This window comes from Hyaena hyaena, unplaced genomic scaffold (assembly GCF_003009895.1).
Source record: "Hyaena hyaena isolate Hyena2069 unplaced genomic scaffold, ASM300989v1 scaffold_993, whole genome shotgun sequence".
NCBI classification, from domain to species: domain Eukaryota; kingdom Metazoa; phylum Chordata; class Mammalia; order Carnivora; family Hyaenidae; genus Hyaena; species Hyaena hyaena.
The window spans coordinates 291038-308650 of NW_024081626.1; the positions used below are offsets into that span (position 1 = coordinate 291038).

General features: G+C 35.6%; 1 protein-coding gene across 1 annotated transcript in view; it reads right to left on the reverse strand.

Moving 5' to 3' along the window:
- Positions 1-287: 287 nt before the first annotated feature.
- CEPT1 (choline/ethanolamine phosphotransferase 1) overlaps positions 288-17613 on the reverse strand; it is a 36951-nt gene continuing 19625 nt past the window's right edge. Inside the window, exons 5-9 of the mRNA XM_039221655.1 lie at positions 8832-8916; positions 2296-2427; positions 1976-2134; positions 1321-1446; positions 288-718 (exon numbers count right to left, since the gene is read on the reverse strand). Coding sequence (XP_039077586.1) covers positions 599-718; positions 1321-1446; positions 1976-2134; positions 2296-2427; positions 8832-8916 — 622 coding nt within the window. The 3' untranslated portion in view covers positions 288-598. The remainder of the gene's footprint in view (positions 719-1320; positions 1447-1975; positions 2135-2295; positions 2428-8831; positions 8917-17613) is intronic.

Consider the following 17613-nt stretch of genomic DNA (forward strand, 5'->3'; position numbering starts at 1 on the left):
CTGCATGCTAACAGGATTTCCCAAGCCCATGAGATATACCATTTCTTGAGCAATAAAAAAATTACCTCCTCAGCAATGTAAAGATAGGAAACCTTTCAATTCAAATTCAAGGTCTTTATCACTAATTCCATCGCACAAGCCAGTGGGATATATCTGTGCCACAAGCTGAGCTCCTTAGGAAAGAAAGCTTGAGAAGAGACTAAACAAGGATGTCACTAAAAGATGATGATTTGTTAAAATTATAAAGCAACCATCTTTTGGCCTGCAAATATTCTACATGAGAAATCTCCACCACTGGGAATCTGCTCCCCAGGACAATTTTATTCTGAATCCAGGATAATTACAAACACATGGCAATTTTTCCTGCATGATTCCTTGGGCCAAACCCTGTATGACAACATGTACGATTACAGGATGGGACTTGAAATTCCCATTCTCACACAGGATAGTTAAGGAGTGTTACTAATAACAAAGAAAAGTTATACAACATTGATTATTATAAATTATATTTGTTCTTATCCACCCCATTCTCCTTAATATGTTCGGATTCTTTCCTGCAGAAAACACACGAGTTCCCTATAGAACACCAAGTGTGTCATTAATGATGATTAGAATGAGCTGTAGAGACCTTGATTCTGAAGACATGTATGTGCAGGTGGGACGCAATCTGATTGCAAACACTGACACAGTAGCGGATCAAATCAAAGAAAGAGAAGACCTGGAAGGAAAAGAGAGTGTCAGGTTCTTAGGATCTGCTTAGGTGACCCCTAAGCTTCCTGAAAATAAGGAGGAGTGGCTTCCTTCTTCCCTTCTTTTCAGACACGTCTTCAATTCCATACAATTTGATACCTCCATTTCCTCACAGACTTTTCCTGTATGCTAAGGATCAACAAACTCTTTCTCAGAGAGACAGTAAATATTTTAGGCTTTGTGGACCCTACCATCTTCATCTCAGCTGCTCAACTTCTGCCACTACAGCATGAAAGCAGACACAGACAATACTTACGTGAATGGCCACGGCTGTGTTCCAATAAAACTTTATTTATAAAAACAGGCCATTGGCCCACAGGATATAATATATCAGTTCCTGCTTTACAGTCAGGAATCTGGAATTTTTGAGCCCTGATGTAGGACTAATAAGGATAATGCAAAAAATGGCTCAAAGATGAAGCCACAGGAACTCTTACAAAGTCCTATAAATATGGTCTTCTGACACTCCAGATCATTACAATTATAGTATCTATCTTTCAGGACTGACCCACAGAAACACGAAAACTAGTGGCTTCCAAATCATGAAACAGGACACAGAAAAATACTTACCAGGGCAATCCAAAGTACAATATATTCATCAATAAAGCTGTTAAAATACTGGTCCAGAAACAAAAGTGCTGGGCCTATGAATGCTGTGTCATGCAAATGCATTTCACTTTTAGTCATGTGTGCCACCTGAAAACAAAAGAGAATCCGTGATGCAGGCACTGTATTACTAGAGCAACCGTGAGCCACATGGTAAATCAGTTTTGTGCTCAAGTTTCAAGTTGTGCTCGCAAGTTTCAAGAATTTTTTAGCGATACTGAATAAAAAGTTGAACTTTCAAAACTAAAAAAATGGCAAGAATTATGTGTGAGAGAGCTACACACCAAAGGGACAGGCCATGTCAACTAAGCCCTCCCGAAAGATGCTTTTCACTAACAGCCCTAATTTGAGTGTACCGATGGAGACTGAAGGACGATAAACTAAAGCACCAAATTAAACTGTAGCAGAAAGAAGGGCTGTGGTGGTCCAAGAAGCTTCCGGTAGCCTCCAGTGGTTGCTTCACTGAAGAGTGAGAACAGTTTCCATGTTGATGTCCAGGGATCTTGATTGGAGGAGAGCAAACTAGAGCTGCTCGGAAGCTGTGGGGTGAAAACTAGGGCCACTGAACCAAAATAAGATAAATGTTAAACACAAAACAAATAAAAACTTCAGAGCTTACCACAAGCTTATTAGTGATTTTAGCAGACACAAAACCAAACGTCAGTATATAAAGACAGGGGTGCTTTTCAAAAAGCTGGACTGCCGATTTCTTGTAGATCATTGCAGCTAACGTGATCACTGATCCAATATGGAGAAAAGGAGAAAGGACGCTTGTTCCCTGTGCAGAGTAAAGGGAAGAGAGGCATGAGTGGTCAGATATAACATGGATTTGTTGTAAGGCAGATCAACTCACACTTTTAAGAACCTCAGGTGCCTGACAGCCAGCAGTTTTGGTAACTGAATACCAAACAATTGTGGGGAATCTTAAGAAGTACTCACTGCTATCGTTGATCCATTTTTTCCAACACCACCCGTGAAGATTACACGGAAGTAATTTGTACAGGAAAATATGGTCCCTGCTACAGTACAAAGTGCAGGAAAAATTTTCATTTGGATATTCAGCACTGGAATCTTTAATGGGTAGAGAGAGAGAACAATTAAAATATATACAAATTGAAATAAGAAAATACAACATTTTGTTCATATTCCCATATATCCTCCATCCCTTCCAGTTTAGCAAATACTTAAATTCATGAACATTTCCCTCTTTTCATTATAAACAATATAACAAAGAGACGAGGCTATGTAGAAATTAATCTCACTTCTCACGCCAACCTTTAAAAAATTACTGATCTAACTTTATTGTGTCACAAGCTAAGTAAAGTTCACCTAATGCATCCCAGAAGTCTGGCAACAGTAGAACGGACTGTCTTCTGGACTTTTTATAAATGAAGTGTACTTTGCTTTTTTCTTTGCACATTTTTGGAACTCTACCTTTAAATCTGTAGTTTGTTACTAATTGTTATGAGAGAGAGTGTGGAGCATAAAAGACCAGAAATATTTGCAACTGGATTAAAAAATATGCAAACTAGAGAATGGAAGACGAAGGCTGTACTCAGAGGAGCTCTCAACTCCACACTGTTAGGATACAAGCAGCTAGAAAAAGCAGAGGGCAGCCAAGAAGACATTCATATGCAGGGCAAAAAAGACATCAAGCACATCCAAGCAGGTACAATCGTGTATCCCAAATTTTAACATGTTAAATTCTCAGAAGAAGCAAATAATATATTTTTATAGCATACTGAAAATACAAAAGCATACTGAAAATGCAGATTAATTTACCTAAGGTGGGGGGGCTGAATGCACTGGGATCATGTATTCAGTCTTGTAAGCACAATATCCATCATTTAAAATGAAATACGCTCGTGCTAACTTTTTAAAATCATTTAAAATTGTCTTCCTTTTTGCACCTCTCATTTAGCTTTTCTGAAGGCTCGTATTTTGCCCAATATGGGTTGAAAATAAAGCAACATAAAATGATATATTCTATTAACAGAAACAAAAGAGTATAGGTACAAAATTTCAGAAGCCCGCAGGGTTTAATAGGCAATGAGTTCTTATAATGAAAACATTTTAATTAGAACTGTTTATACTTTTTAGGGCTACCATTTAAAAACCAAATAGGAAATATCACATTTCCTAATTTTTTTGTACACATAAAACCCAACTAAAATTGGTAGAGACAACAATCCTAATGTTTAGATACTCTATTTCTTCAAAACTCTTGAGAACTCAGTTTGTTTACACAACTCTATGACCTCTTGCAAAACTACAGCTCTAAAACAAAACTGTAATCAACTGTTCAAATTTCAAGTTGTACTGTGGCACTGTTTAGTTTTCTAAAATGAAGTAGGTCAACTTAAAAATTAAGCCCAGAACTTTACGGGGCATCCTAAATGGTCTTCTTCCTTCCCTAATTCATTTCTGAACCCTACAGCCCAAATTCAACACTTGTTTACAGTAAAGGAGAAAATCAACACCATGGTTGCTTTGAGCTCTAAGATTTTTCTGCTCTGGTTCAGAAAACTAGGGATATTACATTCTTAATCTGAGGCACCTGAATTAAATTTAATACCCTGGCTAGTTTCCTTTTCTCTCCAGAGACAAAGGACCTGTATGGTAGTGGGGGAAATATTATACTCCCTCAGATTTCAAAGGAAGCAAAGCATTCATCCATTACAGGGGCATGCCTGTATTAGGGCCAAGATATCAAATGAGGGCCAACTCTGGCGTAGTAGTCATCTGTGCCACAACTGAACTGAATACTACCACAACTATAATTAAAATTTGGTGAAAATGCCATAGGTTCATGGAAACAGTTGCTATTGAAAGAAGAAAGAGTAAACAGAAATATTAAAGAAGCCAGGCAAATTAGTAAATGGCTTGAACCATAAAATAAGTAAGCAAGCTATAGACTTAGTAGCAAAAGTGTCATAAACATTCTTAAGACCCTCTCCACTTCCATCATATAGAATAGCTATATACACCAAACCCTAAGTTCCTGAGTGTAGGATTTTGTTTGCAATGATTTTTATACTCTCTTTAGAGCCATGCATATTGTAAGTGCTCAATATACACTTGTTGAATGAAGATTAAGATCTCCCTTTCTTACCCTTTATGTAGAATTACTGTTATGGGAGAATAAGAAGACACATTGTGCCCCCACATTAAGAAGGAAAAAGAATGTTAGCTACAAGAAAACCTGAGGCAAAGTGAGGGAGCTGGAATGAAAGGATCCCAAGACTCATTAGGCAATCCCTTGAAAATCAGCACCAACTGAACAATTTATAAAAAGCACCAAAAGTGTTGCCATTTTCACTTCCCACCCAAGATCAGGGAGGGTGGGCACATTCTGTTTTTTCCCAGTCTTTCCCTTTCTGGCCTCCTCCTCTTGGAACTTGTCCAAGGCAGCTAACATGCATTCACTCTACAGAAATACAAGAAAGCTATACTGAAAACATGCCTTTATTAGAGCTCGGGGTCTTCTAGACTAGCAAAAGTAAGAACTCCCTTGGGTCATGGTGTCTGCTCTATGGCCAGCGGAAAACCCTCTGGATTCATGCTATCAAATTACTCATCTAAATAATATCAATCTAATGTAATTCATTTTAAATAATGTTAGAGATGGAAAAGCAATTATTAGATCTCAGATTTACCAGATTACAATGGACACGTTCTGATTCAACAGTTTGGATTAATATAGAATGTCAATTAGTAAACTGTTAAGGCTAGATTTCTTAAGGGCATAATAAAATGTTCTTATGGGCTTTGTAAATTTCAGGAGAAACACAAAGTATCATTTTGAGGTTAGATACTACTAACCTTCTTCCAAACAATGTGGCAATGCTTGTTTATAAGTACTTTGAATATAAGTGATTTCCATCAAACTTTAATATAACAATACTTACAGCATCTACCAAGTATTTAACAAAAATCACCATGTCTAAATTATTTAAGTCTAAGTATACTTAAGTCTAAGGAATGAGACACAAATAAATTATACTATATAGTAAGCCTTTAGTTCCACTTAAAGAATTATGAAACATCACCTGTGGTCTCACCACTTGATTCCAGAAGGTATCTCATGGTTTCATACATTTAATCAACTATTATATTTAAAAGAAGCAAACATCAGGAGGCTTCTGGGTGGATCAGTCCATTAAACTCTTGATCTGGCTCAGGTCATGATCTTATGGTTCCTGAGTTCAAGCTCTGCATAGGGCTCTGCAGGGACAGCATGGTGCCTGCTTGGAATGCTCTCTCCCCTTCTCTCTGCTTATACCCCACTCATGCTCTCTTTCTCTCTCTCTAAATAAACAAAAATAAACTTAAAAAAAAAAAAAGAATCAAATAGCAGTGAAAGTAACCATGCAGGGATTACACCTTTCAAGGTGATGATAATTGTCCTTAAAACAAAAATAAACAAAGAAAAAAAGTGTTAGGATATAAAATAGTTTCAAAATATTCCAAAAGAACATATTCTTCTGGGAAAAGCAATACAGAAAAATCAACAATATGGATTGTTGTTTTGTTTCTTGCAATGTGTGAACCCATGCACATACTTTTGTGCATGAAAATAATTTTTCCTTAAAAAACAAAAGAAAGAAAAACCACAAAAAACAACCCAAACCAACACAACTAATTACAAACTTTGGTAAAAACCCCTCTCTGAAGAAAAAAAAAAGCAGCAAGAAATGGGTAATCCATAAGCTGCAGATATAAATCACTTATCATTGTAAAAGAGCTGATATTGTGAAATCAGTTTTATAAAGATATTTGCATTGTTTTTTTTAAACCATAAATTTGTTTCCTATCAATAAAAGCTTTTTAATGAGGATTTGGAAAGCAATGTCCATTTCATGCCCTCAACTTCAAGAGAGATGAAAATTTGACATGTGGGCCCTACCAGATATCTTCCCCCCATTTTGGCACACAAATCAGTGTAAGTATTACATGTAATCTTTCTTAAACCTATGTAATGCAACTTGAAACCATATTCAGCATTGAACCCATAGGGTCAAGTAAAAAGAAAAAAATACAGTGGTCTCAGGTCAGTTATGGGAATCTGTACTGGGAATTGCTCAAAAAACACAGAATATTTCTTTCAGCCTCCAAATATCACCAGAGAAGTCAGGGCCTTCCCTTTCAGTTAAATGATGGTAACAGTAGGGTCACTAACACTTGGGGAGGGGGAGGGTATCTATTTCTCTACCTAGCTTCACTCCTACTGGAATTAGATTGCTGGGCCAGGGGTTTTATTTCAGTCTTGGATCTTAGAGTTCCTAAGGTTACTTTTTAAAACATAATAAAAAAGGATGATTATATTATCTTAATTATCAATAAAGATAGGACAAACTATTTGATCCTTTTAAAAGGGAAAAAAAAACCCATCACTTCTGTTAAGTTCATGTATATAAATCCTAGTGAAAAAGGTGTAACAAGGGTACCTGAAGCAAATTCACTGCCAGGCACCACCTAAAAAAATATATGTATCCAGTCTATAACTTCATTTGCAATAATGCTTTATGTTATTTCCATACTGATAAGGATAATATGGTATATACACCTGACGCTGACCTGCTTTGCAGTGATCAAGCCAAAAGTCACCATTTTTTGGTTACTGGTGTGATGAAACTTTATAGGTAATTTATATACATTTAAGATATTCAAAATAATTTTGGAGGAGGGGACACTTTGGTATAAAACACAAAGCCTGTGAACATAATAATATAGTCAAGAGATACAAAAAAAATTGAAGTCAACATACAACTGACCCTTGAACACCATGGGGGTTAGGAGTGCCTACCCACCCCACTCTGTGCAGTTGAAAATCTGCATATAATTTCTGACTCCCCCAAAACTGTCCTGTTGACCAGAAGCCTACTGATAACATAGTTGATTAACATATTTTATATATGTATTATATACTATATTCTTACAGGAAAGGAGCTGGACAAAAGAAAATGATACTAAGAAAATCATAAAGAACAGAAAATACATTTATGGTACTGTACTCTATTTATTAAAAAAACTTTGTGTATATTGGACCCTTGCATATCAAGCCTGTGTTGTTCAGGGGTCAGCTATGTATATAAAAATAACTATATTTAACTTGCTGGAAAACAGAAGTAAGAAAATTCTCTCCCTATATCCCTGTATCTCTCTGTATACCTATATCTGAATTTATGGAGCCAAGATTTCACTAGAATATAGCTTAGATTTCACTAAAGACCCCACTAGCTTTTGAGACTCATGTGTAGGAAAGATGTGAATTTGAATGATATTACATACATGACTGGATAGCTTCAGAATTTTCCTGGCTGACTACGGACTGGTTTTATTCCTTTTTCTCCTCCCTCCTTACAACCCTATCCTCCTTACAAAAGGTATTGAACAATTAATTTCTGGTAATGAATACTTAGAGAAGTATGTCAATGACACCTCCTCAAATATCTAATTTACCCTCATAAAGTGAATTAGGTATGGGAAAGATCTTGTTCAGTAAATTTCCCATATACCTTAAAATTAATCTGATTTTTAAGAATTATGTTTGTTTAGCAGTAGTAAATCTTTTGGTGAGATCACACCAAACGAATGGCCAATTCTGAAGGCATGGTGGTAATGATCAGAAGTTAACCGGGCCAGGGAGTACAGACAACTGTGATTCAGGTCTGGAAGAATATATGGCAATTGTAAGGGCAGCTTTCAATGAGGGCTGATTACCTGAGACACACAGTTCTATGTGCTTTATATGTATTACTCGTTTAACAAAAAAGAATAACTCTATTAAGTAGGTACTATTATTGTTCTCATTTTACAGAGGAGGCAACCTGGCCACAGAGACTTAGATAACAGACGACGTTCATATGTCAGTGGAGCCCAATCAAACTTAGGCAGTCTGGTGCCTAAGCCTGTGTTCTTGGCTTGCATGTTAAACCCTGTTATGTACCCTCTTTTGAAGTTTGTGGAAAAAATGTGTGTGTTTATAGGTCAAGTTGAAAATCAAGGTCCTAGCTTGTTAAAACAATTCTATGGCACCGATATCAATAAGCATTTATTCTGTTTTGGGGTTAATTTACCACCCCAAATCTGTTATTCAGCTTTAAGCATATGATAAAAAAAATTGTAGACTCCTATAGCTCAGAAAGAAAATAAGCCTGATTTAATCTAGTCATTGGTTAACCTGCTATAGTATCCGCTGTCTCCGGGATATAAAATGAGATGACAAATAATAATTCAGATGGCCTTTAAAAAACAATAGCCCTGCAATGGGCCTCAAGTTCCACCTGACTCCAAGTAGTAAAATTCACCATGACCTAAAGAGAAGTTTGTGTCCTACCATTGCTGAGGCTTTTCATTTTCAGAAAGAGTAAAATAGTTTTACTTATCACCCTTAGACTGGATTATCCTATATTAGAAAACACAAGCAAAAGACAACATGCATTACGTGGGATACACAATGTGAACAAAGTTACCATAGATTGCCAAAAAGGTGGTCCTCCAATCACTGCCAGCAAATGCATGATTATTATGAAGATTTGCACTTCAGTCACATCAATTCTGATTAGGTACAAAAAGCCAAAAAAGCAGAATTACTCAAAACAATTTCAAGTTAATTACTTGCGAGCTTAGCAGCATTCCTCTATCATGCACAATAGAAAAAAATCTCAAATATTGAAGAAAGGGGAGAAGGAGGTGTCAAAAATTTGTTATGAGCAAAATCAAATAAAATCCAGAGGCTTTTAATTTAATTTTGATGAATTTCACAGAGCAATAAAAACCCCTCCTTTCCATAGGAAATTTCAGACTCATTGAAGTTGGGCTGAAACTACAGCTTAACCTTTCCCACCAAAAAAAAAAAAAAAGAAAAAAGAAAAAAGGAGCAGGAGTGGGGGCAGGGCATGTGTGTATTAAATTTTGAGTGTCAAGCAGAGGGGACTGCGTTGTACTGCTATATAATATGAAATCTTGAAACCAGGGCTTTATAGTGCCACATAGAGGAAATGGTGAGTTTTTACTAAAGCAATATAAATTACTTAGATCTTATAAAACTTACTGCCCTTTAGTTATATTTAATGCCTTTCATGGTAGGGGTGTGAAAAAAATTACACCCAGTTCTCAATCAAATTCTTATGCTTATTAGGTGAACTACCCTAAGATTTCTGGAAAGAAGAACTGAAAAGCAGCCAAGAATTAGTTTGAGGTTGCTGAAAATGATCTTACAGTCAAGAAAAGACAAACCTGGAACAAAAACAGGGCAGTAGAAATTAGAAGTCTGAAAGTCTGAAAAAAAAAAAAGAGTATGGACAAAAAGATTGAGGAGCAAGGCACAAATTGACATTCTTTTCCTTCTATAGACTAGCACTTTATATAATTTTGAGATTATCCAGATTATTGGATCCAAAATGAGAATTGTGAGAATTTTATCTCACAATTTGTCCTACAGATATACTTGCACAAAATGTTTGTACAAGGTTATTTATTACAGCATTATTTGTAAGAGCAAAGTTTTTGAAATAGCCTTCAAAGAGGGAACAGTTACTGAAATTACGGTACTTTCATACAATGGAATATTTGGTAGCTTTAAAAAAATAGTGGGTTGCTCTTCAGTGATACGGAAAAATATCACAGATATATTAGGTGAAAAGAAATGTTGCAGAACGTATAAATTCTATTGTGTGTGTGCGTGTAAAAAAGAAAAAATAATATTCTGTCTTTATTTTTGCCAGTAATTACATAACAAATTTCTGGAAGGATGCATTATAAACTCAGAAGAGTGGTTACCTACTGCAGAGGACAGTGTGGGAATGGACAGCTGGGAAAGGAGGATGTGAAGGAGACCATACACTGCATACGTTTTTTTTTATTATGTTAGTTTTAAACAAAGTGAATAATTTATTAAGGTAAATTTTTTTAAAAAAAATTAGTCTAAGAAAAATAGTTATCAACAACAGCAAGGGGATTCAATTCTCAGAGCAGAATGGAGCCCCCATTTCTAAAACTGACCCTTAAAACATATAATGTGAGCTAAATATGCAAGCTTGCATGCCCATAATAAATAACTAAGTTGATACCAGTCTCACACAACTAAAAAAAATTGAGCTTTGTTTGCTCAAGATTTTTTTTTTGAACAGAAGCTTATTAAGTTGCAAACATATAGTGATGTAGTTATCTTTACATACACATTTATTGGGAAAAAATGGACTGAATGAATCTGTAGAGCTGACCTGAGGAGTGGTGTTGCCAATAAGGGGAATTACGCTCAGTAGCAGATTCAGGAGACTAAGCAGGTGTCAAAGATGATCGACTCTGTCTTGGGTGGAGGAGGGCAGACATCTTACAACATTTTGCTGGATATATGAAGTAGCCTTTTGGGAGGGGAAGGGCCAGAAGTATAGAATTACAAAATAAAAGTGGAGGGAACCTCATGCAATTAATCTTTGTACCTTGGATGAATGTAAAAGAGAATGGGAAACATGAAAGATCTTTATAAAGCCCAGACTAGGATTCCTAGGGCAAGTTTTATGGATTAGCCTGTTTGAAAATTGTAGAAGATAGAAATTTCTAAACCATTCAGATACTGTGATTGTATTTAGATCAACAATGCCTTAACGTTAGGAGGGAAAGCCAGGGAAAACTTACTTACCAGTTATAGGCAGTTAAGATTATTTTTTCCTGTTTGCTTATCTGATGTAGAGGAATACTCAGTACTCCCGGACGAGACCCTCCTGCTCTGAATCATGAGAACTGCCTATCCCCACTCCTAGAGGTGTTGCTCTAATCTTGACTGTCAGTGAAGAAGGGTGCAGGAAGAGGCCATCCCTAGAGACAGGAACTAAGGGAACTAAGGGGGACAGGTGGCAGAAGTCAATGAACAAAAGAATCAATGATTCTACTTAGAAAAGAGTTGGTTATAAGGCAGACTGTTTTCCTACCTTCCCACTGAGAAGTCTCCTAGTGGATGAATTTATGCTAACATACGTTAGGAGGGGGCTCATTTTACTCCTTTTGGCTGAGGAGGGAAGACAGTTATCCAGAAAGGAGAATGTTATGGAAAGGCAGGAATGTGGCATTTCTGTAGTCACTTCCTTATTATTCTTTTCAAAATAATAACATGGGTGGAAAATTCCCAAATGTTGGACTTCTCAAAAATAAAAAACCAAAAAATCATCCTCCAGAACTACATAAAAAAATAAGCCCTTCAAGATACAAAGAATGATGTGGTAAAGGAGCATCTAAAACACGAGAGTGGTTTTTTAAAAGACATATGGGAAAACAAATCTCTTATCTACAGCATTAGATTTCCACAGCCTAAAAGTTTCAGAGGGGGAAAATCAGATGATAATACACTTAATTTTCTATAACCATGAAGGTATTTGAATATCCTGACTTGTTTTGCTTTAAATAATTTCCCATTTCTACTTTATTTTAGTAGAGGTTGTCAAAGTACAGAAAGAACTTGCCCAATTGCCAGGTATAATCCACTCAAATTACTACAACAAGCCAGCCACAAACAACATTCTAATGGCTGTCACTTAAGAAAAATGGAAGCAGCAAACTAGTTGTGGAGCCTAAGCTCTGCCATTCTTTTGATGGGGAAGCTGTAAGTGTGGCGGTCAAATTAACTTTGAATATTTCCAATAAATCCCCTGGGCCCATCACTCCTAACAACATCTTAATGGTCTACTGACTAAGAGGTAAAGAGATCATGGTATGTTAAATGAATAGGAATAATTTTAACTTCTCAACAGGGAACAGAAAATCTCTCTAGTTGGGAGTGAGGAATTCAGGGAGTATTCATCACAACAGAAAGGCAGCCTAGATCAGTTATTACATCAGAATCACAGGCTTAAAAAGTGATTAAGGGGTATAGCAACCTCATACTACCTAAGTTAACTGACTATGAAGAAAATTTCTATTTTAAGTCTAATTTTTACTGTTCAGTTTTGAGAGAGATACCTAACAAATTCATCTGGTTTGAATTCCAACAAGACTCAGGAATAATGGGGATGTGACGGGATTTAAATGACATTCTGTGAAAGCTGGTAAGCGTGTTAATCATCTTTTCCCAGACACTTTTATGTCTTTCCACTCACTCTAATACAAGTTAATCTATTTTTCTTATATGTGTGACATACGCATTCAAAGGTATATTTGCAGTTAACGTATAAATGTAATTTTGTTGTTGTTGTTAAACTCTACATAATAAATGTAATTGTGTTATAATTTGGGTTGGCTGTTAGCTTAGTTAATACAGAATATGCACTAGGGCTAAATTCACAATGTCAAGGAAACCCAGATTTGTATGATTTGACTTGTGAGCTATTTATTATTTAAAAAGAAGAATTTTGTTTAAAAAGACATCCACTGAAGGTGTCTGGAATCCTATTCAAGAATTAGATCGTTATTACTTACAGATTTGTACTTACTTGTAAATGGATCTTAAGTTCTAGAGAACTTCTGCATGATCAGAACATTTATTATACCAGAAATACCATGCACGGGTGAGGTGAAGTCTTGGTAGACTGCAACCAAGACTGGCCTAGAAATTGGCCATACTGCCTTCCAATATTTTACTTCCTACACCTAATAAGGGACAATCTGGGCATGGAAAGCTTAGTGTTAAGTAACATTAACCAAACAGCTGAATGATAACTATGGTATTTTAAAATCAAGTGTTATAGGGCACCTGGGTATTTTAGTCAGTTAAGCATTTGACTCTTGATTTCAGGTCATAATCTCACAGTCATGGGATCAATCCCTGATCTGGGCTCTGCGCAGACAGCACGGAGCCTGCTTGGGACTGACTGACACTCTCTCTCTCTCTCTCTCTCTCTCTCTCTCTCTCTTTTCTCTCTCTCCCCTCTTCCTTTGTCCTTTCCTGTTCGTGTACACACACACACACACACACACACACACACACTCTCTCTCTCTCTCTCTCTCTCTCTCTCTCTCAAAAAAAAGTGCTACAGACAGAGAAAGTCTAAGCATCTATTTTTGAAATAAGCTGAATTATTTAAAATCATATTATCTACCACCTGAAGGACTACATGGATCTTTAGATTATCTGAGAAGACTAAAGAACACTACCTGCAACAACAACCCATCCAGTGATTTTTGACTAGGAAGAGAAAACAGCCAAAGGCTAGAATATAAGAAGTCCTCTAAGAAGAGCTAAAGCTTAGGTCTCACAATTCAGGGGACAGCCTACCCTTATCACCCTTGGAAACAGAAGAATTAGGAGAGTCTTTTCACCTCATTTAGTAATAATCTTGATGAAATTAAATGAAGGGATCATGGACCTATTCTTCCTCTCAAACCACCACAATCAATTCTGGAAGAAACCTGACAACTGCTAGGACTTACTAACACAGGTCTTAAAATCAATAAAGTAATAGCCGTAATGAACACTATTATGTGCCAGTCACTACAGCTAGCATTTTGACTCTCTCAATCTTCACAACTATCGAAGAGGTAGGAACTATTGCCACCATTTTATAGATGAGGACAGTCAGACAGGTTGATGGACTTTTCCAAGGTTACGGAGGTCATCGGTGGCAGATCCTTAAAAGGAATTGGAAGTGTACCTATATGGAACTAAAACTCTAATTTTTAGTTTACTAATCAACTGGGGTACACATCTGTCCTACGTTTTTACCTTGTTATCACTAAGGTGTCCATGTAGGATGATGTTTCTTGTATTGGGACACAACTTCCCATAAAATGGTAGAAAACAACAGGCAATAGCATTCAAAGTTTAGATGCTAATAAGTTAAATTGGAAACAAATTATAATGAACAACTCTTTTTCTTAAGCATACTTCTCTCCTAAACTTTGAAAAAAAAAAAAAAGGAAAGGAAAACCCCACAGAGAAACATCTGACAGTCTCACTGTAATGATCCAATCAGTTAAAGCAACAAATATTAAAAGCAAAAAAAGAATCTCTGCAAGATAGCAACTAGTAAAAGAAAGGATTTCCAAAAGATTTTTCAGGATGTTAAAACTGAAATGCACTAGTTTCTAGAAAGACATTAATAGGAAAGGTTCTATAAATACAGGTATTTTTTCAATCATAGACAAACAAGGTGAAAGTAATATAGTCAATATCCTGACTATTAATTTAATTTCACGAAGAACACTAGGAGAAAACACCTTCGGTGAGTACAATTAAAAATAATAAATGAGTCATCTAAAATATATATCTAGACAATTGCAGTGAGCATAAAGTTTTAGGTCTTTGGTGAAAGAACCAGAAGACAGGTTATGGGTAGAGGGGTGCTAAAAAAATGACATTTTGAACTGTGAACATTATTCTACCCCAGGAAGAATTCCCACAAATAATCATGCAAATACATTGTAAAATTAAAATGAAAATGGCTTTTGTTTTGCTTCTAAATCATGACTACAGCACTTTTCAATATTCTCCAATGTCTAAGTTCTTTTGAAAAAAAGATGTAGACTATCCCTCACTATTAATCTGTCCCCAAAGATGTCTCCACCATTGAATAATTGGATTTACAGTGGTGCAAGATACCTTTCAGAAAGAACTCTGCTACCAGACTTACTATTTCTATCACATTATTGAAACATTTTGGGGCATGAGGATTCAATATAGGAAACCGAATGTGGCCCTGTATTGCTAGAACAATCTGTTAGGTGTCCCTATGAACAGTTCCCAAAAACTCCCTAAACCACAAAATAAATGGAATTTAAGCTCTACTTTTCTTGTGAATAAACCTTTCATACTAAAGTGTGAAAGATTTTGGACTATTCTACCGGGAAACTATTTCTAACAAATCTTTCTGAACTTTTAGAAGTCTTAAAGTCTGAATTATAATTTTAACATGAGAGAAAAAAAGATGTATTATTTACTCGGCATTAATTAAAGGAAATATGTGTTTACTAAAAACAAAACAAACCTGAAAAAGGAAGCTATTCAAAAGATGGTATGGTAACATGAAAAGCAAAGGATACTTAGTTTTAAAAGCACAATAAGGAGAAGAAAACAGTAAACAATACAAATAGGAATGAGAATAGCTTCTAGCATTAATTTTGAAAAAAACTAAGATCATAGAAAACAGAAGCAGAATTGGTACTAGATTGCTTAAAGAATATTCTAAAGGAGTTAAGAGAATAAACAGAATCTTTCCTACATTACTCTTAAGTATCTTCTCAACTTACTTATCTAAAGGGAAACTCTGCTTGCTTTATTCTGTTTTCAAAATATAAGTACCAAAAAAAAAAAATTCTAGTTAATGGTGGAAAGGTATTTGCTTTCAAAATATTACATAGAGCAAAAATGATATTATGTACAGTAGGGTGAGAGATAATTGTTTTTAGCATCAAATCACCAGGAATATTATTTTCAAAAAATTTTAATAGGGTGGATTTTTATTGCCCTATATATATTAAAATTATTTGTTTTCTAATAACCTGTTTGTCTGTGAAATACCACCAGGAGACTTTTTATTTTTTGTATTTTAATTAGTCTGTGCATGACAAAGGTGCTGTCTTTATTGAGTTCACGCCACTGTTCATTGGACAGCATGAATATTCTAGCAGTTACCGTGAAGTTCCAGAACCAAGGTCCCAGGGTTCCTGTGAGAAGCTGGCATATTATAATTATGATCTGGGACTCTGTAACATCGAATCTATGCATAAGGAAACAAACATTTCAAAATAACTTTACTCAGAGCTTTTGCCAAAGAGCCCTATAGGTAGCAAAAACATTTAAAAAGTAGCATTCCCCTTATAAAGACATCTAAAGATTCAATAACACAATTTATACAGTACTATTACTATCCTTATGCAAACATGTATATTTTTTACCCAAACCAAAACAGAAAAAAAGTTTAAAAATTCAAACCTTAACACACTGAATAAATGACTTGTAAACAGGCAGCTGGAAACACTAGAACTAAAAACCCAGTTAATTCTTAAGTACCTAAGTAGTGAAGACTACTTGCCAAGCAATCACATTAGCTGTGCACAGGTCCCTTCAGCGCAAGAACCTATCCAGACTTCTCTGTGGAGAGGAGTGCTTCCGGAAGCCCCAGTGTACAGTCATTCATGTGTTTGAAAGACCACTAATCATCCCATACCCCTTCACTGACCCACATCTCATCATGCTCCTGCCTCTGCTCTTCAGTAAAATTAGCACATGTACATGAAAAGGGCAAGGGGAAACTGACATTTTTAGATATGATTAGAACAAAATCAAACTGGTCAGCTCCTTGGCCTGCTTCCTGATCATCTCTAGTCCAGAATTTTAACCTTTTCCTCTTTCTCTTCCCTTAATTCCTTACCAGCATTATAACTCTCTACTATACTGGATTAGCTTATTAGTGGTCAAAATAAGTCATACGTGTAATTCGATCACTAAAGGATGTTGACAAAAAGAGTGGCAGTATAGAACAGACTTCAAATCAAAATGATGTGATCAAAATTAAGAACTGAGGAATGCTAAAGGTGATAGAAACAGGTCTACGATTTTACCTGATGATCTGAGAGTCCAAACTGGAATCTACGCTTTACATTAACATAAACAGTTGTTTTAAGATCTTATCTCTAACAATTTGATAAAATTAAAACAGGCACAGTCCAAATGAATGACTTATTAACAAAAAATACACAGGGCAACTAGAAACTGAAAGGAAAATCTTTGATAGTTATTAGTTCATGTGATTAAGTCTTAAACTTTTAAAGATACAAATATCCTATTTGGGCATTTAACAGGAAGCTTCCTAATTCTTAATCCACAAAAAGTGGATTATACATTAATGGACAGTTTAGATTATAACATTAACAGTTTTTAATTATTATGATGTCTGCAAATACTAATTCTTTAGAGATTTCTTGGGTAAGAATTGAACTGGATTTGCCAGACTACCAGTAGAATACATAGCCTATTAACTTTTTTCATTTAACTAGAGAAGAAAAAGTCAGAAATTATGTATTTACATAGTTTTAGCCAATGTAAATGTGAAACACTAGAAGCATGGATTGAAAAGTGTACTAAATACTCTGTCTGCTATAATTATAAATAATAAGTACACTGGAAATAACATCTGTAAAATTAACAGACTCACAGAAGGAACCTTAGATACCATCGAATCCAAAACTCTGACTTACAAATTAGGAAATGAAAGTTCTGCGCCTTCCTCAAGCTGATACACAGACAATAATTTGGAGATAACACTTGAGGCAAGATATACTGATCTAGTTCAATTTATTATAATTTATTTCATTTTCTGACTT